The sequence below is a fragment of a genome, unplaced genomic scaffold (genome assembly GCF_019419815.1).
Source record: "Pyrus x bretschneideri cultivar Hongxiangsu unplaced genomic scaffold, Pyrus_bretschneideri_v1 Contig23, whole genome shotgun sequence".
Taxonomy (NCBI): domain Eukaryota; kingdom Viridiplantae; phylum Streptophyta; class Magnoliopsida; order Rosales; family Rosaceae; genus Pyrus; species Pyrus x bretschneideri.
In genome coordinates, this window is record NW_025999535.1 from 1,406,742 (window position 1) to 1,432,264 (window position 25,523).

The following is a 25,523-nucleotide window of genomic DNA, read 5'->3' on the forward strand; positions in this document are numbered from 1 at the left end:
CCCGACCCGTTACGACCCGTTAAGAAAAATATATTTGTTTTTCTTAAATTTGCATATACCACACATTGCCACATAAAAATTACTTTAAAACATTAAAACACATTTGTTGTTTAAGTACTACATCTACACTCGAAAATAAGAGCCTAATAAACAAACATTCATGCGCTACTAGTCTATTACAAAATATTAAATGTGCAAGGATATGCAAAATGAAAGAATTTTTGTTTTCAAGGTTGTGGAACCTTTCTCAAAAGTTGAAACCTTGCCACTGGAACTTCAAATTTGCATGTTATTCCTTTTACAAAATCCTCAATTTTCATAGATCATCATGACATAAGATTTTATGGTATCCACTAGTGTAAATATTTTAAATTGAACATCGAATTCATTCATTGTATTCATATAGGATCAAGGAGTGTAGTTGTAAAAAATCATCAAAATCGGAGTTAAAATAACCGTTAAATCGTGATCTTTCGTTGATAACCGTCAAAAAGTTTTGTCTCGTTACCTGATCTCTGAATGTTTGTTTTTTTGCGATTTTTGGCATATACGATCTTGAAGCATATACAAATAAGTTTGATGGTTGGATCGTTGAAATTAGTTTTGTAGAATGTGCATCCCATCAAAATGATAGATTCACTAACACTTGAGTTTATTTATATTGTCATTAAGTATAACATAAGATTTTGTGGTATCCATTAGTGTAAATATTTTAAATTGAAGATCGAGTTTATTCATTGTATTCATATAGGGTCAAGGAGTGTAGCTGTAAAAATTCATCAAAATCGGAGTTAAAATAACTGTTAAATAGTGATTTTTTGTTTATAACCGTCGACATTTTTTGTCCCGTTACTTGATCTTTGAATCTTTGATTTTTGTGATTTTTAGCATATGCGATCTCGAAGCATATACAAACAAGTTTGATGGTTGGATCATTGAAATTAGTTTCGTAGAATGTGTATCCCATCAAAACGATAGATTCACTAACACTAAAGAGTTTATTCATACTTTCATTAGGTATAACATAAGATTTTGTGGTATCCACTAATGTAAATATTTTAAATTGAAAATCGAGTTCATTCATTGTATTCATATAGGATCAAGGAGTGTAGCTGTAAAAAAAAATCAAAATCGAAGTTAAAATAATCGTTAAAATCGTGATTTTTCGTTGATAACAGTCGAAAAATTTTGTCCCATTACTTGATCTCTGAATGTTTTTTTTTTGCAATTTTTTGCTGATGTGATATCGAAGTATATACAAACAAGTAGATTTAAATTTATTTATTTTGTACATATAGCACTTAAGAAATTGAATGGTATGTATATTGAAGCTGATCCAATGATCACCAATTTTTAATATTTAATTTAATATACATATTATAGTTTTTAGGGGTATAAAATTGTTAAATTAATATATATAATTATTATAGTATTTTTTTAGGATTATAAAATTATAAAATTAATATTTTGCTCATCGTGTATCGTGTTATCCACGCTTATACCCGAACCAATCCGTTATCTTAACAAGTGCTTATCGGGTTACCCGATAACGACTCGATTTATTATCGTGTTGATCCGAACACCTATTAATTTTGTATCGTATCGTGTCGGGTTATCAAATCGTGTCAGGAATTACCCAGCCTAGTTGGGCACAATCATGTACCATGAGAATTTCTCGTCTTGAGAGATTTTTTAATGTATTGGAAACACGAAACGGTATATCAAATGTAATAATACACTTCATGGGAATATAGAAAAAACAAAATTCAACCAATTGTATTATAACATTTCATGTGCTTAATTATTCTTAATATACTTAATCTACGATGAACAAACATGATTTATAAATTTTCAAAACATTCGCAAAGAGAATTAAGCCAGAATCCGGTCTCGAAAGGGAGGAACGTTAGCGTCGGAGTAACTTAGGGAGTTGGAAAAGCTGACGACTTTGGTTGGGTGAAATACGCCATCCGGCGTTGGGTTACGTGCCGGGTTCACAACAAAACTTGCCGATAGGCCCCGATACCACCTATGGCTACGCGCGCTGCGCCGAGCCACTGCATACCCCGGCCTAGCCTAGCCTAGCAATGTTTTAATTTGACTGAACAACTTTCTACCGTCATTTAATGAAATTCCAATCTTGTCCGGCAATTTAATGGAATTTCAATCTTGTCCGGCTCCGTGTCCAGAGCCAGTGTAGCTCTCATTAGTTTATTTGTTGGCCCACCTTATATAAAACAAAACCTTTAAACGAGCCGGATCTCTTTTTTTCTAGTGACTGATCAGGATTGTATGATCTATTAACTCTAGATACAGAGATTTAGAAAGGGTCTGAATTCATTAATGAGTTTATTCATGTTTCCAATATAAGTGCTATAATTTGTTGTACGCACACTTCTAAACTCATATGACTGTTGATGCATATGAGGCACCAACATAAGTCTGGATCTTCGAATGTTCTCTTTTATAAAGATTTGGGAGATTCTTTAATCATATCTGATCATTTTATCATGTATTGTTTATATTCAGTTTTAAATATAAAAATTTACAATGATTTTTTATCGCACAATATATGATGAACGGAAGTGATTGAAAGATCCCTAATATCTTCGCAAAGAGAGAGAATCCGACTGGCACGAACATGGGATGATTTTGCCGTCAATGCATGGATCAACTCAATCGAACATGCAGATTTGGCCGTTGATAGCCCACCAGAAACCTTTTGCTAGATCAAAACATTCAGCTTCATCGGACAAACCACATCTACATGCGTGAGTTGATCTCAATCTTTTTATGCATGGATTAACTTACAAGATACAACTCTAGAATTGCTAAATTAGTAAGAAATGTCAGTCTAACTAAGACAGCTCTCACATCATGTACACCATGTACAACGTTGATTAGAAATACATATAATCGCATAATTTTATAGGAAGTGTCGTAAAAATGACGTGATCAGATAACCAAAATTTTTCTATATCGATTGACCATAGCCCTCTAAATTTCTAATTATGGTTTAGTTGTTGATAAACATGTCACATGTGGTAAGTCAATATCTTGGCAAAAACAAAAATACAACCCATAATGTGGTAGGAAAACATAATGCTCTATCATTACTTAACTTACTAAACATTCTTTTCTTTGATTGTGATTTGTATTGGATTCTATCATGTACATGGTGGGTTGGATAAAACACATTTGTCACTCTTTCCTTTTCGTCTTTTAAGTCTTATATGTACACATTACATACTTTGAGAATCGTATTCATTAATTTCCTTCTTTGGACTGGTTGGACCATACCACAAAACTCCTATAGTTTCCATTTCAATTACTCTAAGTTTCCGTGTCCCGTTACTTTGCCGGCTTCCACAGTTCGAGAGCCTGCCCGAATGGTTGTGCTACAGTCTTCTGTGTCGATGAGCTCTTCGCGCAATGCCTTCCGGAAAATTGGCATCGATAAGCTTTTCTTCACGGACTTCAGGCAGCCAAGATCTCCACTCAAAAGTTGTACCACCTATAACCACAAGTGGAAATGTAGAATCATATGGATTCAATTAGATCAATGCAAGTTTATGGTGGAAGTGCTTATTTAATAACCCATGTGCTTCATGGAAAAGTACTTGGAAGTGCTTTTTCAAGAAGCGTTTGGATGTGTTCTCTAGAAAGCGTTTCTATGACCTAGAAGCACTTTATCCCTTCTAGAAGCAAATCCAACTGGACCATAACTTAAGAAAAATGAAACAAACAAGCAAATCGAGCATACCTCACTCATACTTGGCCGGCGTATCGAGGACTTGTGTATGCATAAAGAAGCAGCCAACAGTACAAGATTCACCTGGCGACGGTTGTACTCATCAGCTAGAGAAGGATCAACTAAGTCTTTAATTGCATTCTTCTTCAGCAAAGGCCGTGCCTGTTAAAGTACAGAAATAAACTCTGTGTTATGAATATTGTTCGACGTATTTGAGCAAAATTAAACAAACGAAGATATACAGCATATGCTTATGGAATTCAAGTGGGAAAGAAAAGTAGATAACTCACCCACATAACAAGGCTTTGCTGCGAGTAATCTAGAGCTCGTCGTCCAGTGACTAGTTCCAAGAGCACCACACCATACGCAAACACATCTGTTTTCTCATCTACTATGCCGTGCAGTAGGAACTCGGGCGCAAGATAGCTGCGAATTGCGGGAAAAATATATAAGATCAAAACAAGCTAAAATCTTGGCTGGATAACAGAAGATTGAAGCAATTATAAGATTACATACCCAAATGTGCCCTCACAATTTGATGTAATGTGGTGAGTCCATTTCTCCGGTAGCCATTTTGCAAGACCAAAGTCACAAATCTGTATGAAAGTCATCCAGATCAGTCGCCGTATTCATAGAACTTAAGAAATCGAAGCAAGAGTACAACAGAAGAAAGAAATTCAAGCTACAAAACATAAAGTTCAAAAGAGCATACCTTGGCCTCAAAATCGTCGGTGAGCAAAATGTTTGCAGCCTTAATATCTCTGTGGATAATTCTCCTTTGACAACCCTCATGAAGATAGTGCAAACCCTTAGCTGCACCTATTGCAATTTTATACCGGATGCCCCAATCGAGCTTCTGTTCCTCGGAACCTATAAAAATAAATCAGTACACAGATATTACTTTTATTTACAAGACGACGTCCATTATAAACTACTCTAATATGCGACGAAGGGGACACAAAAACTGTGGTTTTACTTTCTGTTAAATTAAAATAGCAGCATGATGGGGATCAAAAACTGTAGACTGACCATAAAGCGCAGAAGCCAAGCTTCCTTTTGTAGACAACTCAAGAACTAAATGCATCCCTCCTTCAACACCATACCCAATCAGCCTGGCAGTATTGGGATGTTTCACATGAGCCATGACACCGATCTCCGCTAAGAAGTCCCCGGTGATCTCCTCCTGTCCCCGGGTTAGCCGTTTGATTGCCACAAGTTGCCCATTTGACAGACAGCCCTTGAAGACTTCAGCATAACCCCCCTTTCCAATCAGATTTTCTGTATCAAAACACAAGCAAAACAATTATCACAACGCATTCATAAAGCGAAATTTGCTGAACAATCTTTCCGAAATGGGAATGCTGACAAAGGAAAAAATTGTAACAAGTCTACTAACCGTGGCTAAAAGATTTGGTTGCGGCCTGTAGCTCATACAGGGAGAAGTTCTTCCACGGTGACTTGAAAGGGTACATCAATTCAGCATCGTCTGCCTGAAATTTCGGCCCGATAATCTCCCTCATGCTGCTGCTCATTCTCTTAGAGAATTTCCGCAGCGGATGCACTGTCGTGGCTAAAGGGTTTTTGGACTTAGTTGTCAACAATTTAACAAGTCCACGCCACCTAGAACTCTGTTTCGAATTCTGCTGAGTTTCTGAGTCCGGCGTGGGCTCTTTCTCGGAGCTCGTTTCGGAATCCGAGCTCCGAAAATAGTCCTCAAGAACTCCCTTGGGAGAGTAACTCTCAGCCTTCTCCTTCATTATGTTCAAAGATCAGAACTCGCCAAAAGTCCAAATCTTTCAATTCATCCAACTGTTTACGTGCTCCTCTGCATCAAAAGAGACACAAAAATTAGATGAAAATTCAGAAGAAATTAGAAGGGTTGATAAAAAATGTCATAAAGTTCAAAACTTTAGAACAAAAAGTGTGGGAATCCATAAAGTCCAGAGAAAATAATTAAGACCCAATTAAGATAAACAAAAAACTGAAGAATCTCAAGAGGCAGAAGAATTCACAGAGCTCTCTGTCTTGACATGCAATTACTCACTGAGGCAAATCCACAAGCACAAAGTGTGCAAACACAGAAACACACAAAACTAACAGAAAAAAAAAAATGAGAAACTTTGAGCATACCAACATGGCGGCTGAGCAGTGAAGGTTCTGTTAAATTTCTGTTATACTCCCCATAGAAAAATTGAATAATTAAACAGAGAGATGAAGAGAGAGGAGAGAGAGAGAGAATGTTCAGAGATTTGGAAGATGAGCAAGAAGAAGAAGGAAAACAAGTGGACTTGGATTCTGATTTACTCTTACCGCTTCAACGAATGGCTCTCTTTTCAAGGTTTCCCGGGAAACTATTCACAAATTATTTTCTTTCAAATTTTTATAAAAATTAATTATTGATAATTAAAAATTATAAGAATTATGTCAGAGACGTATCTTTTTCAATCATAATCGTAGGCTATACGATATGATGATTGCTAGTTGAATTATTATTTTTTCAAATAATAAAAATAGATTATAATTATTAATCATCACATTATTTAATTTACTCTTCTTCGAATTTAGCCGTTTGGTAGTATGGACTTTGGAATTAAGATCACTTATTTTAAACTCTACGACCTCCATTAGCTCATTCAACTAATTCTCTTTACACAAACCAAAGATCATAATCTCTCTCTAGTACAGTCCAGGTTTCTCGATCCGTGAATACAAAACTACAAAATCTGGAAAAAATCTGAATTTATAAAAATAATCTCCATAGCATATTTCGACTTGTAAAATATATGTGGTAGGCAGGGGGAACTCTTTATCCCATGTCTATGTGGGGAACTCTTTATCCTATGTCTACGTCTATGTGGAGCATATAACACTAAATACGATTTGGTCCGAATATACGTGGGATTTTGTGGTCAATGACAGCTTCGATTTGGTCTCCATTAGGATATGCCATGTTGGATAGTCTAGCACGTGGAATTTGACGCTAGTTCTATTTTTTCTTAGTCTAATAGTTGTGTATGAGATAATATTTGAACTTAGAATCTTTTCTAAATAGAATAAAGAATCGGTTAAGCGTTCGTAGATAACTATTGTGTTCATTTGAGCGAAAGTTTAACCTAATTTTTTTCGCTTCACTGAATAATTTGTAAAACATAGAAAACCATGTAGCTTAAAGTGACACGATGTGCGTAACATGCGAGTAGACATCTTAAAATTGATTTTCTTTGTAATAAAAAGAAGAAAAAGAAACAAATGTACTTTGTATTTTCTCGTCATATTGTGGATGTAGACGATGCAAACTAATGCGAGAATCAAATTCATGATATAAATGTGATTTTGTAAGTAACGTGCTCTACAATTGATACTAGAATTTAACAAGAAGACTGTGATTACCTTATGCGGCAGAAGTACGTCTTATCTTCTTGATATTGAAAGAGCGCTCGAGTTCAAAGTCTTCACGTATAATAAAATACATAAAGTTAGGTTAACAATGTGAAACCTACCGTATACAACTATTTATAAAGGGTTTGAATTGAAAGCATATAGCTTTATTACACTGGGAATCCTTAAAGATTTAGTAAAATTTAATATCCGAAACAAATTAAAGTAGAGACTAATCCTAAAGATTTTAGGAATTTTTATTGCTAAAGGAACAATATTGGTCGTGGGAATACCTATCGAGAATATGATTTATTTATTTTTGGGTAAGTTTACGTAGCACCAACTTACTGTGCATTAAGTGGCGTAGATCCAATTTCTAAAGAAAATTTTCAACAACTGAAACAAGGGGTGAGACGCAATATATCATTATACAATTAAAAGAACACTTAAAAAAACTTCCCCTAATTATATAAAGACACGTGTCGTACCGTTTTCCGATCACACGGAAAAATCCTTTCAATTCCTAATGCTAGTCAAGAAATTAGGGTTTAGGACTTTTGGTTGTTATTTAGTTGTGAGAATTTAGATACGGATTACGGTCGATTTTAATTAATGTGTTATTTAGTTATTTATCTAATAGTGATGTAGACCTTTGCCTAAGACTGTCCAAAGTCAATTCAGTTGAACTTAACAGGATTGGTAAGCTAAGCTTATCCCTTATGGTTGATGTTTGGTGCCTAATTAACAATAATTATATATGAGAATACTGGTCCATGATGAAGACTTTATAAGGTAGTATGTGAATATCGCATTGCTTTGTGTGGAGCATACTATGAGTAAAGAGCTATATTGCTCAATGGTAGTAATCATAAAGGCTGTTATCGCACATGATCAGTTGATTTAGCGTAACTTGGTTTTTATTTAGTTAGAGATCTCTTGTCCATCTCACTAGAAAAATTTATATAGCACAGATCACCGTCACAGTAGTATCTCATGCTATGTAAATTGATTTCTCAACTCATGAGCAATTTGTTCTCTCTCACCTCACGAGAAGTAGTGATGCGGTGCAATTTTTTTTTTTAACAAACAATATTATTTATACTATAGGGAAGGGGGTCGGTTTAGCCTCATAATTGAACTAGCAATAATGTGGTTTAAATTTGTCTTTGACGAAAATCGAACATAAACAGTAAAGAGGAAAACAACTAAACTGTAATACTAAGTGATAGAAAATATTTTTAAATACCCTAATTATTAATTGAAATATAAATTGTAATCTTTGAGTATTAATTGCTAGTGGTGTTCAAGATTGAAGCTACCTAAACCTACCGATCCAATTCAATTTTCAATTTAACACTTAAATAAAATCTTCCATTGGTTTTGAAGATTTGGCAGAGTAAATTGGATCTCTTAAATTTAGAATCGGCATGACTGGATCAGATGACAGATTTGCTACGAGAATCTAAAAATATCTAATCCAATCTAATATAAATATTGTATTATGAACAAGTTCTTTAACCACGAGCTAGTGTTCAGTGGTAATTGACGGATTGCGAGATTTCTTTTAAACACGAAAAGTGTGGAAGCTAGACTTGTGAATAGGGGAAGGCTGAAATGCCTCTTTAAGTCTTCCCGACTTCCAAAAAAATGAATAACTGTTGCTTATCATAAATTGTCCTCTTTAAAAAAAAAAAAATGTTAAGTTCTTTGATGAAACGTGAACATGCGATTTAGTATACACTGTATCAGATGCGCATTGTCTAAATATTATTGGTTTCGAACCGAAGATCACCCCTTTGGCGAATTTGTAATCATTTCCTATGCAATGATCACTCTAATTATTTTTCATTTTTTTTTTAACACGTCACTCTATTTCACCTTGCATGAAATATTCAAAACCCTAACGCAAGGAACTTAGATTATGAGAATGATTAAGGACATTCTTCACTCGCAAATTAAGAAATCGTTCCAACTAATCATACCCATCATCAATTATAGTTATAGATGATAGATTTAGAATTCGAACATTTGGGGTCCCAGTGGTAAATGTTTAAGTTTTTTAATAGAAACTGAGTGCGAAGACTAGCGTAAAAGTATTTGAATTTATTCACTGATGCATTTCGTTGAAAATTTGGTGGACTTGTTATCATTCGAAGGGTTCTCCAAAGATTTTCATATGTATATTTAACCGAATTCCAAATGATCCTAAGACTACCTTGATTTCAATGTACATTCGCCGTTGTCTTGTGTCCCATACATATAGAGTATGATGCATAACTAATTAATATATAAACATTACATGTCGCTTGTTTCTTAAGCTTATCGAATCATACCACCAATCCACAGATAATATTTATAATTTTATAAAAATTATGTCGAAATCGTCCAGAGTCTGCTTTAAAATTTGTACCATGGTAGGTGGGAATTTTCAATTCCAGCTTATTTAAATCAGTTTCGGATATCCTAACTGATCAACTAACTTTCTTATTCTCTCATTAAAAAATAAATAATAGATAAAAAACTAGTTTATAAAAAGTCTTAACTTTGATTCACATGGATAGTAAAGACTATATACATTTATGATATGTTGGATGGGGTGTGATATCCACACACTATTTTTTATTTCTTCCACATCTTTTTAGTTTTCGGCCGTCGGATCAGATGAATTGAAGAAGATCAACAGACAAAAATTAATAAGAGGTGTGTGAGAAGTACAAAAAATATGTGGATAGCATACCCCATGTTTGATATCTATCGTGAAAAGTTATTTTCCTGATTGTGGTTTAGCTCCGTTGTGACACTAAGTCTTTGTATGTTTCATGTAATTTATCAAAATAAAAGGTACAAATATTGATGAAGTACTGGTAATGCTAGTTGTAAATTAAATAAAAAAAAATAGCTAATTGGGTTTTTGAAGGATCAACAAGGAATGATGGCTTAAGAACATATTAGCAATATATATGACACACCCCGACCTAGATTGAGGCATGCTAGCTATCATGCACCAGTTAAGGCACGGCCACATGCGCGACCACGCGCAGGCACGTGCCTGGCACACGTATGGAAACCCTAACGGCGTTAGAGTATATTCCATCCAATAATGGAATATATTGTTAAATATACCTGACGCCGTTAGTATATTCTATCAAAGTTGACGTAATATTCTTTGTCTTCTCCGATGATCCTCGCCAGAGCCGCCACCGGCCGCTATCTGCCGTCTAGATCACCGGAAACTGGAAAAACTTAGAACTTCAATATCTTCTTCATTTCTCAACCAAAATTCATGAAAATTGCACCAAAATGAAGCTTAGGACGAGAAGAACACAATCTTACCACTTTTAGGACCTAAAACCAACAGAATCTCATCGGGAAATTTCGTGAAAAGCAGCCAACCCTGCAACTCGATGAACTCGAGTGTCCCAACGTCCAAAACCTTCCAAAATTCTTCCCTAAGCTTCGTGAAGAAGTTCTAAGGCTCTCTAACACCACCAAACTCGACAAAACCTCCTCGATCACGATGGATGAACAGTGCACCTCATCTGGGTTTCCTGGTTCTCGAGCTTTCGAAGTTCTCACGTCCAACCAAAGGTATGGTTCGACTCCTGAGCTTGCAAGGAGTCTAAAAACAACATCCACAAGCTTGATCCGTGAATGATGAAGTTGGTTGAGAGGTTGTTCGTACAATTGTACGGAAATGGGAAGAAATCCAAGAGGGAAGAAGAGAGAGAGAGGGTCAACGGGTTGATGTGTGTGTATGAGTGTGTGGTCCAAGTTGCAGCCAACCAAAAACAAGGAAAGTCTAAGTTCTAATTGGGTCCAAACCATTAGGACTTAACATATTTGGTCCACATCTAAAGCTTAAACTATACAACACCACACAACGCTCGAGGGCAAAATCATCATTCCAAGCTAGCAAAGATAAAATAGATTATATTTCGGGACGGGTTGTCACATATATGTTTTAAAATAATCTGGGCTATTCAAGAATATTCACAAGTGCTCGTCAATGAAATTTCTGCATGCGTAATAAATAAAAGAATACAATTTTAGATCAATAAATTTAAGTTCCTCTACAAAACGAAAAACAAAACTATTGCATGCTTATATTTGGTTAGGTCAAATCTTTTTTGTGATTCTTGTGGTCAGATACTACTTTTAAATTGACTTCTGGGGTGAAAACACTGTTTATATTAACTCAACTATTCTAAGATCAAACAAAGTTCAATGTTTGTATACTAATTGATTATTCTAATATAGATACTGTCACATCCTAGCCCGAGCCCCCACCACATCCTTAGCTTGACTCCACCGTAGCACGATATTGTCGACTTTGGGCCCTGACCACACCCTCATGGTTTTGTTTCTGGAAACTCACACGAGAACTTCCCAATAGGTCACCCATCTTGAGATTGCTCTCTCGCGAACTAGCTTAACTTCGGAGTTCCGATGAACTCCAAAGCTAGTGAGCTCCCAAAAGGCCTCGTGCTAGGTAGAGATGAAAATATACATATAAGGCTTACATGATCCATTCCCCTGGGCGATGTGGGATGTCATAGATACAGTGATGTACTCTGTGAATTTTCAAATCTTAGTTTTGGACTCTTAGCCATCTTGAGGTGGGAAGTGGGATATGCTTGAGGACGGCTAGTTAGATAATATGAACCTTATAATTTTATTTTATTTTTAATTTATTTTTAATAATTGTTCTAAAAATAAAAAATTCATGTTCATATGCCGCTTTATGATTGGTTGAGGCATTCAATGAAAACTAAAATGACACTTTTGCCCCCTACATATGACATAATAATGAGGGAAATTCAATTTGGACCATTATTGATATCGACCATCATTGATAACGAACTTCACCACAAGATTACAATTAATAGCTTTTTCACCACAAAAGCCAATTTAAAGATAAAATATCACCATAGGAATTACGAAAAAAATTTGACCTATTTTGTTACTTGTTTCTTGGATAATAAGAAATTGCATGACACAAGATTCGTATGCAAGTTAGCACAAATATTCTTTTTTTTTTTTTTTCGAATTTTAATAATATCACACGCAATACCTTGTTGGGACGATCTGAAATAATTGTGTCCATGTGATGTGGGATATGTTGAGGCAATCACAAGAAAAGGAATTTCTATTTCCTTTTTGTATAATGACATAAAACAATTTTTTGATCATCATTAACTTATTTAATATTATAAGATAAGGCTTGTACAAAGAGAAATTTATATGCGTGTTGGAAACGTGATCACGTGTTATCATCAAAATGTTATAATATGAGTAAACGATAAGGTTGATAAGTCACATTTTTATTGTTTCTGAACTTGACTTCCACTCTTCGTGCTTGCCAAACAAAAAGAAATAATGTTTCACTTTCTATACTGTCATCATGGCTTTGTCTCGTTTGTTATATTAATAAAAAAAATTATACACGTATGTTATATTTGAATGAAATAATAAAATCACATGACAATATTTTAAATACAAAAATATTTTGCTCTGCACATAATGCCAAGAAGATTGTTGAGCCAATTGGAGGTAGTTTGGTCTTCAAGTTGGTTCCTCCTTGTATCTTACAACAACTTGAGTAGTGAGAGGTGGTCTTTTTTTGAGAGATTGAAAGCTTCAAACCTTAGACAGAGTGCACACAAACAAGTTTAGGCTTTGCCACCTTGAGGTGTACGTTTCCTCTATTTGGAGGCATGAGCCACTTGCATTGCCTTTGTTGATTCACAAACAATTGGTGGCTGAATCGGTTTGTAGCTCATGTAGTTTAAAATGATCTGATTTTACTTTGAGAATTCCCGAGTTTGTAGTTAAAATGGTTAATGTTCACTCATGCTCAATGTATATTGAGGAGAGGAGATGAGACGTTATTGGGTCCAATCATACGTATTCAGGAGATTCTATATGCAATCCAACTACAATCAAAATCTAATCCAATCCAATTGTCAGCCGAACCCATTTGTAGCTCAAAGTGGTTAAAAACAGTCACACTTTTAATAAGGAAAACTAAAGAAAAATCCAAAAAGACTTTAGCTTTAATGAAAAATAACAAATAAAGGTGTAGTGAATAATATCAAAAAAAAGTTAAAATGTAATTTTTCATTAAAAATGAACAATACTGGAAATATTTTATTAAAACTTCCCTTTTAATATCTATTGAGATTGTGTATTAGATCCTATCAAACCTATTTTTGAACAATTTATCCTATCAAACCTATTAGAAAAGATAGATTTTCGTGCAATCTATAGAGCCCAAAAACCAGCTGAGACATCTTGTCAAACTTTCACATATTAAATCCATTGGGCCTAGCCGCCTAGGTTAGTTACGTTGGAAGCATGCCCATTTTCACAACTCGGATTTTAATTGCCTTGCATACGTATAATATTAAATCCATTGGGCCTAGCGGCCTAGGTTAGTTACGTTGTACATGGTCATCTCTTTTTGATTTAAAAACGACTAATCGAAATGATATCTCAAACTAATCATACATTATCATATCAATGTCATTTTTGTGATCAACTAAGAATATCACCGCTTTCCATACTTGTACTTGTACATGGCCTTCTCGTCTTAACTCGAGAATGACTAAATGGATAATTCTTAAACTAATCATATATTATCATATTAAAGTCGTTCTTCATGATTTATGGATATCATCAGTGTAGTATTCCGAATACAGAAAAATTTCTCGTAGGTGACCGATCATTCTATTTGTCTCACTCATCACGTGCACAGCAAAACACTGAGACATGATAATATGTTCTGATTATACACAATTTTTTCCCCGTGAGCTGAGTCACTGATGTCGTGCAGTTGTGTAGTTGTAGAAAATTCGAAGCAGACAACGTATCATATCGGCTAACCGTGATTGGAAAATTAAACGAACACGCAGGGGGGCTGGCATTTGGGACTTGGGAATATATACAAGCACAGCAGCACACACTTGTTGAATTGTAATCAACGACATATGATTAAGAATTAAAATGCGTTATAAGTTGCCAAACTGTGTTAATATTAGGGGCCACGGTCACCAGAAATTCTTGTCTCATTCTATTTCTTCGTAGAAATAGTTTTTTCTTTTTATTGATTTGTGAATCTTAGCCAATGACTACAAGTAAAGGTGGAGAGCCAATGATTCGCGATATCATATTTTTTTTATATAATTTTTTAGACACGTTTTTATAGGGTTTACTTCGTGATGGATTAACAATTCAAATGTTTCTTTCCTCAAAGATCTTTCATATCTATAAAAAATCATCCAAATCTAAAATTACATGACCGTTGGATTAAGAGTTTAGGGTTGCTTTGTATAACCGTATTCGTCCATTTTATCACTATAAATAAAGGTATTAATGGTTTTGAATTTATCTAATTTTTGGAAAGATGATCTATGAATGATGTTCTAAAAGATAAACGGTTTGAATCATTAAAGTATATTATAGAATAGGTTGCACAAAAACATGTATAAAATATTGTGTAAAAAATAATGCCACAAATCTAACCCGTTAATATTAATATATCAATATAAAAATATTGAATAAATAGTTAAGTCGTGGACTCGTGGTAAGATGGTAGCTAAAAGCTCAACAAAATCAAAAGTAAGAAAATGTTGGAAATAGCTTATTGGTTAACTATATTTATTTGAATTTAAATATTGCGCAAAAATGTTATGTTTTAAATGTGACAATAATATTTTATTTTGATAGATTTTGGTGCATGCATATTAGCATGTGGACCTTTATTACAATGTGTTAAGTTCAAATGAAAAAGTTGAAAAGGGACATCTTCTTCCATGCAAAAAATCATTGATTTGTTAGAAGGTGGGTTCATTTTGACCAAAAATAGAGATATTTTGTGCTTATTTTAGTTGTATTGTCATGCGTTTTAATATTCAAACGAAATACGTTTTAGGTTTTGGCGAAATGCTGCAATGTCATTCTTGTTGTAGGAAAGTGGGTTGGACTTGGGCTTGCGCCTGGAAGAGAGACACACATGTAGTTATAAAATATATATTTATCGATTTGCCCCCAATTTGTATAAAGTTGTTAATTTTTTCACGAACTTTGATAAATAGTCAATTCTTCTCCTGACACCAAAATTTTAAAGAATTTTATCTAATTTTTCGTTCGTTTTGATCATGTAAACAACTATATGATTGCTGACAAAAAAAAAAGAAAAAGAAAAAGAAAATTGGTGACAACTATACGGTGACAAAAAGAACGAAAATTTTTGAAATCTAATTTTAGTGGGTAATTTGATTATTTATAAAATTTTAGGTAGGCAATCGACTAAAGTCAAGGTTTAGGTGAAGATTAGCAAATTATAAAAGTTTAGGAAAGGTATCCGTTAAAATTAAAATTTAATGAGAAAATTAGCAACTTTATACAAATTCGGAACAAAACCGACAAATACCTCTTTCAGAAATGTCACGACACGAGGCGGTTGCTGTCGGCGTGCGGAAGTTACCAAACACCTTCTCACAGCTTGCCGCCATTTTCATCAACCGTCAAACTGGTTGGCTCGACTAAACTATCCAACCACAGTAAGCACTTCTCTACTGCCACAGTAGGCACTTTTCCTCCGCCGCACCATGCCCATCCAAACAGCTCCTTATGAAACACTAATGTCCTCCTCCTTCCTCTTCCTCTTCCTCCTCCTCCTCCTCTCCTCCTCCCCTACCCCATCTCTCTCCCAGCTAAACTCCACCGCTCCATGCCCCCTCAACTTCACCATCCTCCGCCAGTTCAACCCGGGCTCCCATAACCGCCGCCGCTATGACCTCAACACCGCGTGCCAGTACTTCGTCCAGGGCCTCCGCCTCGTCGACTCTGAGTACCTCCGCCGCACCGGCAACTTCCTCCCCCCACCCAACGCCTCCGAGTCCTGCTGGGCGGACTACCAAGTCCTAGCCTCCGAGCTCGTCTCCAATTTCGACATTCGCGCCAACTGCGGCTTCCAGACCAGCTGGATCTCCGAAGGATGCACGAACGTCTCCACCAGGTCCCAATTCGAATCCCAAGTCGGAAACACCTCGCTCAGCGACGTCGCCGCCGCCTGCAACCAGTCTCTCGAAAATGGATCGCCCTGCGCCCTCTGCACCACTAGCATGTCCTCGCAGAGCTTGCTCTTGAACAGCGAGTCCGTCGGAAACATCTCCACCTGCACGGCGTACCCGTCCATTTACGTGGCGGCTTTCCTCGCACCGACCGATATGGGCACCGCCGAGTGCTTGTTCTCGCTCAGAACCCTGGCGGAGGGATCCGGTAAGAAGAAAAAGAAGGTAATTTTGATTGTATTGGTTGTTTGCGGCGTCGGATTACTGATTGTGATCGGCGGCGTTTGGTTTTTGTGGCATAAATATAAAGACTTAAGGGCTAAGAAGAGGAAAAAAGATATTAGTGATAAAATTGAGCAGGGATTAGGTTCTGCTTTAGAGTCGATTAGTGGAAGTACTAATTTAATTAAGTTTAAATACGAAGAGATTAGTGCTGCAACTAAGAATTTCTCTACGGATAATATAATTGGGAGAGGAGGATATGGAAATGTGTACAAGGGAATTCTGGATGATGGTTCTGAAGTTGCATTGAAGAGGTTCAAGAACTGCTCGGCTGCTGGCGACACAATTTTCGCGCACGAGGTTGAGGTGATTGCGAGTGTTAGGCACGTCAATCTCGTTGCGTTGAGAGGTTATTGTATTGCCACTACTCCTTTGATGGGTCACCAGAGGATCATTGTGTGTGATTTGATGAAGAATGGAAGTCTCCACGACCATTTGTTTGGGTCGTTTGAGATCAAGCTTAGTTGGCCAATTCGTCAGAGGATTGCGCTGGGGATGGCGAGGGGATTGGCTTATTTGCATTACGGGGCTCAACCAACTATTATCCATAGGGACATCAAAGCTAATAACATACTCTTGGATGAGACATTCGAGGCCAAGGTAGCAGATTTTGGGCTCGCGAGGTTTACACCTGAGGGAATGACTCATTTGAGCACGAGGGTGGCTGGAACAATGGGTTATGTTGCTCCAGAGTATGCGTTGTATGGACAGTTGACGGATAAAAGTGATGTGTATAGTTTTGGTGTTGTGCTTCTTGAGCTTTTGAGTGGAAAGAAGGCGCTCCATGTGAGTAATGATAATCAGCCTTCACTTGTAACTGATTGGGCGTGGGAGTTGGTGAGGAAAGGAAGACCGCTAGATGTTATTGAAAATGATATGCCGGAGAAGGGTGCACCCGAAGTTCTAGAGAAGTATGTATTGATTGCCATTCTTTGTTCTCATCCGCAGTTGCATGCCAGGCCAACGATGGATCAGGCTGTGAAAATGTTGGAAACAGATATATTGGTTCCATCAATTCCAGAAAGACCAATTCCCATTGTGTCGGATATTGACGATATTGAAAGATACAGCAGCAGTGGTTCAATTGAGCTCTCTACTCCAGGTGGTTTTCAGACTTATAAATTCGAAAGTAACCTACCTTCTAACCCTAATGGAGACGGGGAAAGTTCCCATACCAGATAGAAGGGTTGTGACTTGTGAGTTAATTAACTCAAAGATGAAAGGAGTAGCGACTCTTTGTCTTTGACAGATTCCACTAACAGGTATGTTCACCCTGATTTGTTTGTTGGCGCAGATTGTGTGGTTTTGTGATGAAATTTCTCACTGTAAATGTGAAATAGATGTATGATTAAAGCTGATCCTTTGTTACTTGATCCCCTAGAAGATAGAAAATATGGAAGCTTGGTCAATATCACACTTAAGTTATTGAAGTGTAAGTATCTGCAAATCCTAAAGATGTCAACTTCGTCCTCACATCGTAGGGCCACAGTTACCTAACTTGACTTAAATGTTATCCTTTAACTACGAATTTTCGATGTTCTATTCGTATACGGTGGATGCATACATGCTAAGATGTTTAATTACTAGCGGCCATTGTAAACTGGTTGGTATAATGGTATTGGTATACATGTGCGATTTGGGTATTTCACGAGTCATGTCTTTCCACGGAGCAATTCTTACGTCCGGCTGCCTGCATACGTCCCGACCCCCGTCCCGTCTCTTGTAATGGTGATTCAATGTGCGGGCGGACGGACATAATGAGAATTTCTCCGTTTCCATAATATTCGTCTAATTTTGATAGAGTTGGCACTGGGGTCTCAAAGCTGTCAATGCCTTATAAAATTCTGGGAGGTAGATCTCTGTCTCTGTATATGCAAGTTGTTTTCAAACATAGGAGTATGATTAGTCTGCTTCACATGTCAAATATCTTCAAGCTTTGCTCACCCGCACATTTTCTTAAGTTAAATCTCAACTGTTCCCTTGTGAGGAAAATGTGCGGGGGAGAATTTTCACTAGAGAGATTATATTCACACACCCTAAATTTCTCTCACACCTTTTTAATTTTCTACGCACTACTAACACTTGATAGAAAAATATTAAAAAATTAGGATATTTTTTTTATTAACATCCCACATGTTGAATACACCCCATTTAAAAATGTAATACTAAACAACTAATATGAAATGATAGCTGCTCTTACTCACAAACACGTTGATGAAAAAACATATTTTGATGAACGGAATAAAAAATCGAGTTTTGCTCCTCGTTCATTCGTTGGTTTTCACATTCAAGAAATTATTTAAATAATAGAATAAAAATTTGACTTTTTGCAAAGCCTGGCTCTAATTGGAATCCAAGAAATAGGAAGAAAATTAGAGAATGTTGTAAAATTTTAAGATGTGATTAAATGTAATATACTTGTGGTTGTTTGATGATGAAGAAATTCAATGTTTTTTTGGCTGGTTGGAACTGACATGACCTTATAAGAACAGTTTATACCATTTGTCCATCAGGCTCTTTAGAATCCAATGTGATTGTTCAAGAAAATTTGACGGATGTTTATAAATCAAACGGCAAGAGGGAGATTTTATACAACAATTTAATTCATCTTTCTTGTCTTTAAAATGTGGATTATTCTTTTGTTTGAAAGAGATGAAGAGTTTGATGTGGTTAATTAGTTAAGGATTGTGGGGTGTGAGATGTGAGGTGTGGGGTGTATGAGATGTGAGGTGTGAGGTGTGAGAGTAGTATTGGAAAATACGTGGAGTGTGTTAAGAAAAATTTTAATTTAAAAAGTGAATGTGGGGTGTAATCAACAAAATGTGGGATGTTAATAAAACAAGTCAAAAATTAAAAGGGTATGAGAGAAGTAATTTAAGGAGTGTGAATATAATTTCCCCTTCCACTATCGACCAAATTTCCTGTTTAGAGATTCTTTTCAAGTTTCAAGTAGTGAACTAATTGGACTGAAGACTGCAAATACTAGTTTATCTCGATGGAAGTGATTTTTAGATGCTAACTTACTCTCGCTACACGCCTCTGCTTATTTGTAGTCTTTAAATTGAATCAATAAAAAAAAAAAAAATCAATAGACATAAATAAACATGTGCAGAAAACGGATATCATTTCTCTATCTTAATTACAGGGAATCTGGGTTTTTTTTTTGGCCATCGTGATCATACATCTTTAAATATGCATAGATCTACAAATCTGTCTTTCATTTGATTTTGTGTTCCTATCTTAATTTCTGGGTTACAGACAAATGGAGTCCTGTTGCAACGTGGGTGTCTGATCCCTACATCCGAACTACCACACTTAGAATAGCTGCAATACCCGACGTTTCAACTCCGTCGACCACTAAATTATAAGTTTATAACACGTAGATAAATAACACCGTCACCGCCATCACCGCCATCACCGCACGAGGATTAATCTGACCAGAAATAGGAAAGTTACAATTCAAGGTGCAAGGCTGTAAGCCTGAAAAGATCCTTATGTTTTTGTCTATTTCTGTCTAAGGTGAATCCGATAAAATTAACTCGATTAAGATCTCGTAGTTGATAATTTTTTTTAATATAATTAGTTTAATTTCATTAATTAATTATTTTCATCTTTATTTTTGTTCAAAGAGAGCCAAAAAGGAAGCTCAAAGAAAGGTGAATTTTTTCTGCAAAGAGTGGTTGTTTAGTGATTGAGAGCTTGTTTGAAAGTGTTTTTAAAATGATTGAAAGAATTTTTAGAGAAAATGTTTTGGGTTTCAAAAGCATAAATGTTTTCTGCAAGAAATACCAGTCATGTGATTCTTTTTGGAAGCAATTTAAGTTTTTTTTTTTTTTTTAGAATTTACTTGCATTTTTAATAAGATTTGTTCCAAAAATATTTTAATCAAAAGCGTTTTCAGATATTTTGAAACATTTCTAAACGAATTATGAAATTTTGTGCTAAAAAGTGATATTATCGTCGGTATACTTCGTTACCAAAAAGATAAAAATTTAAAATTCCCTAGTAAATAATTCATCTCAAGGGAAAAAGGAAAAAAAAATACAAATCCACTGGGATTTATTGGAATTTTTTTTTCCGGAAATGGCCATTAATCGGACCACAAAATTAATTAATTTCGAAGTAAAAAAGAAAGAAAATTAACAGATTGTATGAACCTATACAAGCAGCCAGACCAGACTTACTTCTTATGTTCTCTGTTTATCTCATCATCCATCTCATATTCTTCCGTGTTTATGTCGAGTCCGAAACATGTTTTCATATTCATTTTCTTCTGCTCGAGCGATATTTTAATCTAACCTAAACAACAAAAAACAGATTTAAACTTGAACGCAGCCAGAGAAGTGAACACACTGCTTTATCGAACTTGGCTAGACCAAAGCCTGCGTGTTCTCGTAGACACGACAAAGATTTGTTTTGATACGGCGTGTTTATTATATTCCTTTATTTAACTGATGCAGCAGCGATTTTGGCTGTCTGCATTGTCTGATATGCAATTGGTAGCAAAGCTTTGAGCAAGTCCATTTGTAACTGCTTGGAACACCAGCAAAGCACTGTCAGTATGAAGCAGTGCCTAACTTTTAGAACTTTGAAATATATAATTATCTATTACATATGTATATATATATTATGTAAATAATATGTATACTTGTAGAAAAAGTTTACATCCCTTTCTGGCATGTTGCAATCTCTATGTCTCTACCTATAAGAAGAAAGAGAATTTTCATGGTTTCCATAATTTCATAGTTTCTGCTCACACTTCCCATCTCTTTGAATCTTGTTCTCTTTGCCATTTATACAAGTTCATCGAGGCGGTTCGAGTTGGAGTTTTGCCAGGGGCCTTGTTCTTAAACTCCCTTTATATAATCATCCTGGCAGGCATGGGCATTAAGGAGGATGTGGAGAGTGATGTGCAGGAGGGAGTAAGAGTGCCACTCATGGCGGAAGGAGACGAAGCAGCTGGTGGAAGCGGCGGAGGGAATCTATGGATGGTTTATCTCAGCACATTTGTTGCAGTTTGTGGCTCTTATGAATTCGGATGCTGTGTAAGTGATTGTTTTGCATTTTTGTTTATCTTTTTGTTGAGATTTTAGAGAGACGGACTAACTGTTCACTTGGAAAATTGTGATGTTTAGATAGTTTATTTGACGCTCTTGTATCGCTTTCAGGTCGGTTATTCTTCGCCTACTCAGTCTGCAATCCGGGAAGATCTCAGTTTATCATTATCAGAGGTATGGAAGTGATTGGAACATCTATAACTGGTCCAAGCTGTTTTGTTGGATGTGTAAACTTATGAGTAGAAATCTGTATCTGTTCCCTACATCGGTGATGCCATGGTGGCAGTTTGATATCCCAAGCCAATGAACTTCCATGTGCTATATCTTTTTCATGTGGCAATTGCGTTACTGCCTTGGGATACAATCACCATGGCGTCCCAAGGGCTAGTTTCTCTCATGACTGAGGGTTTTACATTGTATGCCAAGCCATTGCTTTTGATCTGAGGCACTACTGGCAAAGCAAACCTACATGGCGCGCGTGAAAAGTTTCAAATTCAAGAAACAAAGCTTAAAAACTAACTCCTGATATGATTTAGAATTTTAGAGAGTTGACAGTACAACGGGAGAATGTTTTCGAAGCCATTTGAGTATATGCTTTCACAAATTTTCTTTCAATTAACTTGCTGGTTTTTCCTTTGTATGCAGTATTCAGTGTTTGGCTCCATTTTGACATTTGGTGCAATGATAGGAGCTATCACTATTGGGCCAATCACCGATTTTCTTGGCCGAAAAGGGGTATGATTCAGAATTCGTGTCCAGAACTTTTAGCACTATACTTATTCTGTTTTGATTGGTATTTGCTATCTAACGATATCTTCGCTGTGAAATTGTACGCAGGCCTTGAGAGTGTCTTGTGGTTTCTGTGTTGCAGGTTGGCTTGCTATTTACTTCTCCAAGGTTTGTCTAATTTCACACTTGAATTTCTCTGTGCTTTTAGATACTAGGCAAATGTTCTCCTCTTGACATTTGAGCTTATTCGTGTTCACCATCTTTTCTCTGTTGAAGGGCGCTTGGTTGTTGGACATTGGGAGACTGCTAACAGGGTATGGAATGGGAGCCTTTTCTTACGTGGTGCGTTATTACCCTCCTCTATAACTTGAGTATTATGTTCCTGACAAGTTATTAACCAAGTCTGATGTGCTATTGGATGTATGATAATTAAGGTACCTATTTTCGTAGCTGAAATTGCACCCAAAAACCTTCGAGGAAGATTGACTGCTGCAAATCAGGTAAATACGTAGCAAGAAATGCGATTCTTGAAGCTAATTAACAATATTTTGTTTGTTTGTTTGGATCCTATATAACCTTTTCATTTGCTTATCGTATAGTTAATGATCGTAACTGGAGTGTCTGTTTCCTTCATAATCGGGGTAGTAGTAAGTTGGCGGACATTAGCATTAATTGGTAAGTTTATTTTTTTTGACAAACTCTGCTGAATTTGAAAACACTGTGTTTTCGAATACAGTGGCAGAGAGGGCTCATTTGTGTGGTGATTGCAGGACTTATTCCCTGCGCTGTGACAATTTTTGGTCTCTTTTTCATTCCCGAGTCTCCAAGATGGTTGGTAAGAATTTCACTTCTGTTTCGTATTTACCTAAGTTAGCCAGCATTAAACACAATGAAGACATCAATTACAGCTTCATCATCAATGCAGGCAAAGACAGGACGCCAGAGAGATTTTGAAGCCGCACTGCAGAAACTGCGTGGAAAAGATGCTGACATATCTCATGAAGCAGCAGAAATCCACGATTATATTGTAACCCTCGACTCGCTCCCTAAAGCCAAATTGCTGGATTTGTTTCAAAGGAGATACTGGCGCTCACTCATTGTAATAATTTCTCTCCACGCCGCTTGTACTGACAGTTTTGTTTTCTTTCTCTTCTAGTTAAACTTTTCTTTGCTAATAGCTTTTGTTTGATCAGATTGGAATTGGGCTGATGGTCTGTCAACAACTGGGTGGAATCAACGGAGTCTGTTTCTATGTCAGCGATATTTTTGAACAAGCAGGTAAAGACCCCGCTTTAATTTATGTTTTCGGTATTTAAAGCAGATAATCTTGTTCTACAATTGAAATGTAAACGTTCTATGTCTCAGGATTTTCCTCCAGCATTGGAACTATAATCTATGCTATTCTTCAGGTTCGACAGTCCTACCATGACAGCTCTTGGAATCTATTAATTTCTCAACTGAAAGCATCCTGACTACAGTTCTGCTTTACAGGTTATAGTTACCGGCATTGCTGCAGGCGTGATGGATAAAGCCGGACGAAAGCCTCTAATTTTGGTAAACTAGAGTGCACAGCTTTAGCTCTAAGAATGATCCAAGACAAATTCCAATTCGTATCAGAAGGTTTAACTTTTTCCTCTCAATTCTAGGTCTCTGCATCCGGGTTGGTGCTTGGCTCTCTCCTGACAGCGGTTTCATTCTTTCTGAAGGTAATCCTCAAATGTTAACATGTTTCGGTTTAAGGTTATCCAACAGTAGTCTGACAAGAGATCGCTCTTTGTGAACCAGGTTCATGAAGTAGCACTCGACGCAGTTCCCATACTTGCTGTAACCGGCATACTGGTAATTCATTAGCTTTGTGGTGACATATTTCCCTCGCGCATCTCTCTATTGAAATCAAGTTTTTGTTTCTTCTCCTTGAAATTTTTAACCATTCGTTTATGGATTCAGGTCTACATAGGAGCCTTTTCGATAGGAATGGGAGCAGTTCCTTGGGTTGTGATGTCTGAGGTATAGAAAATGCGTACTAATTACTCATTTATCCGTCCATGGTTGCCTTGATCATGTCACCTATCTAAACAAACTTTCCGTCTGCTGCAGATATTCCCGATAAATATTAAAGGGCAGGCTGGAAGCTTAGCAACGCTAGTGAATTGGTTTGGCGCATGGTTGTGTTCCTACACGTTCAACTATCTTATGAGTTGGAGCTCCTACGGTAACTACATTTTCCTTTCATGTTATAGAAGCTAACTGTTCTGAAAGCCATGTCCATGCTTAAAGGGTTGCAATTTGATAAGAGCTGATAATTTACGCGTGTGCGATTTTCAGGTACTTTCATTCTATACGCTGGAATCAACAGTCTGGCTATTTTGTTCGTGGTGTCGTTGGTGCCTGAAACAAAGGGGAAAACACTGGAACAGATCCAAGGAGCCATGAACAAATAGAACCGAAGGAAGAAATGAAGAGCATTCTTTTTAGAAGTTAAATCCTCATCGAAAATTTGGGCAGCTCAGTTCAGAAAGATGGAAAATCTTTGAAGATGCCTCAATTTAAAACCACAAAGTTGTTGTATACTGCTATTTTGACGATGATTAATTGAGTTGATTTATGCTATGAATAAATAGAAAAAAATAATAATTATATGAACCTATCGAGAGCATATCTTATCGAAGGATGGAAGTCTAGCATAAGGGCTTAAAATATCCTTAGCCTCTCCACTCATTATCTATTATTCGTTTTCGGGAAATAATCGCATTCTAACACACTATCAGAGCAACAACCTATACATTCAAGTGTCGTGCCCAACAGCCCTACGCACTTCCACATCTCGCTGAAAAATTGTCCACGTGTGACATCCAAAAAGACGACAATGCCTTGTTAAGGAGAAATTTTTCAGTGTACCAGGAACACATCCCGACACACAAGTATCATAATATAAATGGTTGGAAAAGTTTTTTGTTTAAGAATCCAATCACTTATATTATGACAGTGGGTGCCCGGTACACCAGGCATCTCTCCTTGTCAAGTTTATAACTACATGACCTCAAGATTTGCTCACTTTTAGCTCTTTGTTGGACACTTCAAAACAAGAAGGGCACTGTCAGTAAGAAGCAATCTAAACAGATCAAACTTTTACAAGTTCAGAAAAATAAATTTACAAGATGTTTTTGGATAAAGATTTTCTTTTCTGGTTTTCATTATTTGATATTTCTTGCTTACAAAACCCATCGCTTTGAATCGTTTTCTCTTTGCCAT

General features: G+C 36.4%; 3 protein-coding genes across 3 annotated transcripts; 2 read left to right on the forward strand and 1 right to left on the reverse strand.

Annotated features, from left to right (window-relative positions):
- Nucleotides 1–3,087: 3,087 nt before the first annotated feature.
- LOC125477954 (receptor-like cytosolic serine/threonine-protein kinase RBK2) lies at nucleotides 3,088–6,070 on the reverse strand. The gene is made up of 8 exons (XM_048585490.1): nucleotides 5,882–6,070; nucleotides 5,148–5,576; nucleotides 4,781–5,029; nucleotides 4,464–4,621; nucleotides 4,268–4,347; nucleotides 4,042–4,177; nucleotides 3,764–3,913; nucleotides 3,088–3,514 (listed from the first exon to the last, which is right to left on the reverse strand). The coding sequence occupies exons 2-8, from the start codon at nucleotides 5,506–5,508 to the stop codon at nucleotides 3,329–3,331; spliced, it is 1,320 nt and encodes a 439-aa protein (XP_048441447.1). The 5' UTR covers nucleotides 5,509–5,576; nucleotides 5,882–6,070; the 3' UTR covers nucleotides 3,088–3,328.
- A 9,580-nt stretch (nucleotides 6,071–15,650) lies between these two features.
- Nucleotides 15,651–17,958, forward strand: LOC125477921 (probable LRR receptor-like serine/threonine-protein kinase RKF3). The gene has a single exon (XM_048585423.1). It carries the CDS (start codon nucleotides 15,739–15,741, stop codon nucleotides 17,665–17,667), a length of 1,929 nt encoding a protein of 642 aa, XP_048441380.1. The 5' UTR covers nucleotides 15,651–15,738; the 3' UTR covers nucleotides 17,668–17,958.
- Nucleotides 17,959–21,130: 3,172 nt separating this feature from the next.
- LOC125478046 (sugar transporter ERD6-like 7) lies at nucleotides 21,131–24,927 on the forward strand. Its single transcript, XM_048585758.1, has 17 exons — nucleotides 21,131–21,530; nucleotides 21,654–21,716; nucleotides 22,188–22,277; nucleotides 22,380–22,439; nucleotides 22,548–22,613; nucleotides 22,706–22,771; nucleotides 22,871–22,946; nucleotides 23,042–23,106; nucleotides 23,197–23,370; nucleotides 23,465–23,549; nucleotides 23,637–23,680; nucleotides 23,763–23,825; nucleotides 23,918–23,977; nucleotides 24,057–24,110; nucleotides 24,219–24,278; nucleotides 24,369–24,483; nucleotides 24,597–24,927. Exons 1-17 carry the CDS (start codon nucleotides 21,366–21,368, stop codon nucleotides 24,710–24,712), a joined length of 1,422 nt encoding a protein of 473 aa, XP_048441715.1. The 5' UTR covers nucleotides 21,131–21,365; the 3' UTR covers nucleotides 24,713–24,927.
- The last annotated feature ends 596 nt before the right edge of the window (nucleotides 24,928–25,523 follow it).

Bases quoted from the DNA above. Each gene is read 5' to 3' on its own strand.
- LOC125477954 (XM_048585490.1), bottom strand. From the start codon at position 5,508: ATGAAGGAGAAGGCTGAGAGTTACTCTCCCAAGGGAGTTCTTGAGGAC. The intron at 4,622-4,780 runs GTCAGTCTACAG...TTATTTTTATAG, and splicing joins CTTGGCTTCTGCGCTTTATG to GTTCCGAGGAACAGAAGCTC. The intron at 4,178-4,267 runs GTATGTAATCTT...CGCAATTCGCAG, and splicing joins AATTGTGAGGGCACATTTGG to CTATCTTGCGCCCGAGTTCC.
- LOC125477921 (XM_048585423.1), top strand. From the start codon at position 15,739: ATGCCCATCCAAACAGCTCCTTATGAAACACTAATGTCCTCCTCCTTC.
- LOC125478046 (XM_048585758.1), top strand. From the start codon at position 21,366: ATGGGCATTAAGGAGGATGTGGAGAGTGATGTGCAGGAGGGAGTAAGA. The intron at 23,681-23,762 runs GTTCGACAGTCC...TCTGCTTTACAG, and splicing joins TAATCTATGCTATTCTTCAG to GTTATAGTTACCGGCATTGC. The intron at 24,279-24,368 runs GTATAGAAAATG...CGTCTGCTGCAG, and splicing joins CTTGGGTTGTGATGTCTGAG to ATATTCCCGATAAATATTAA.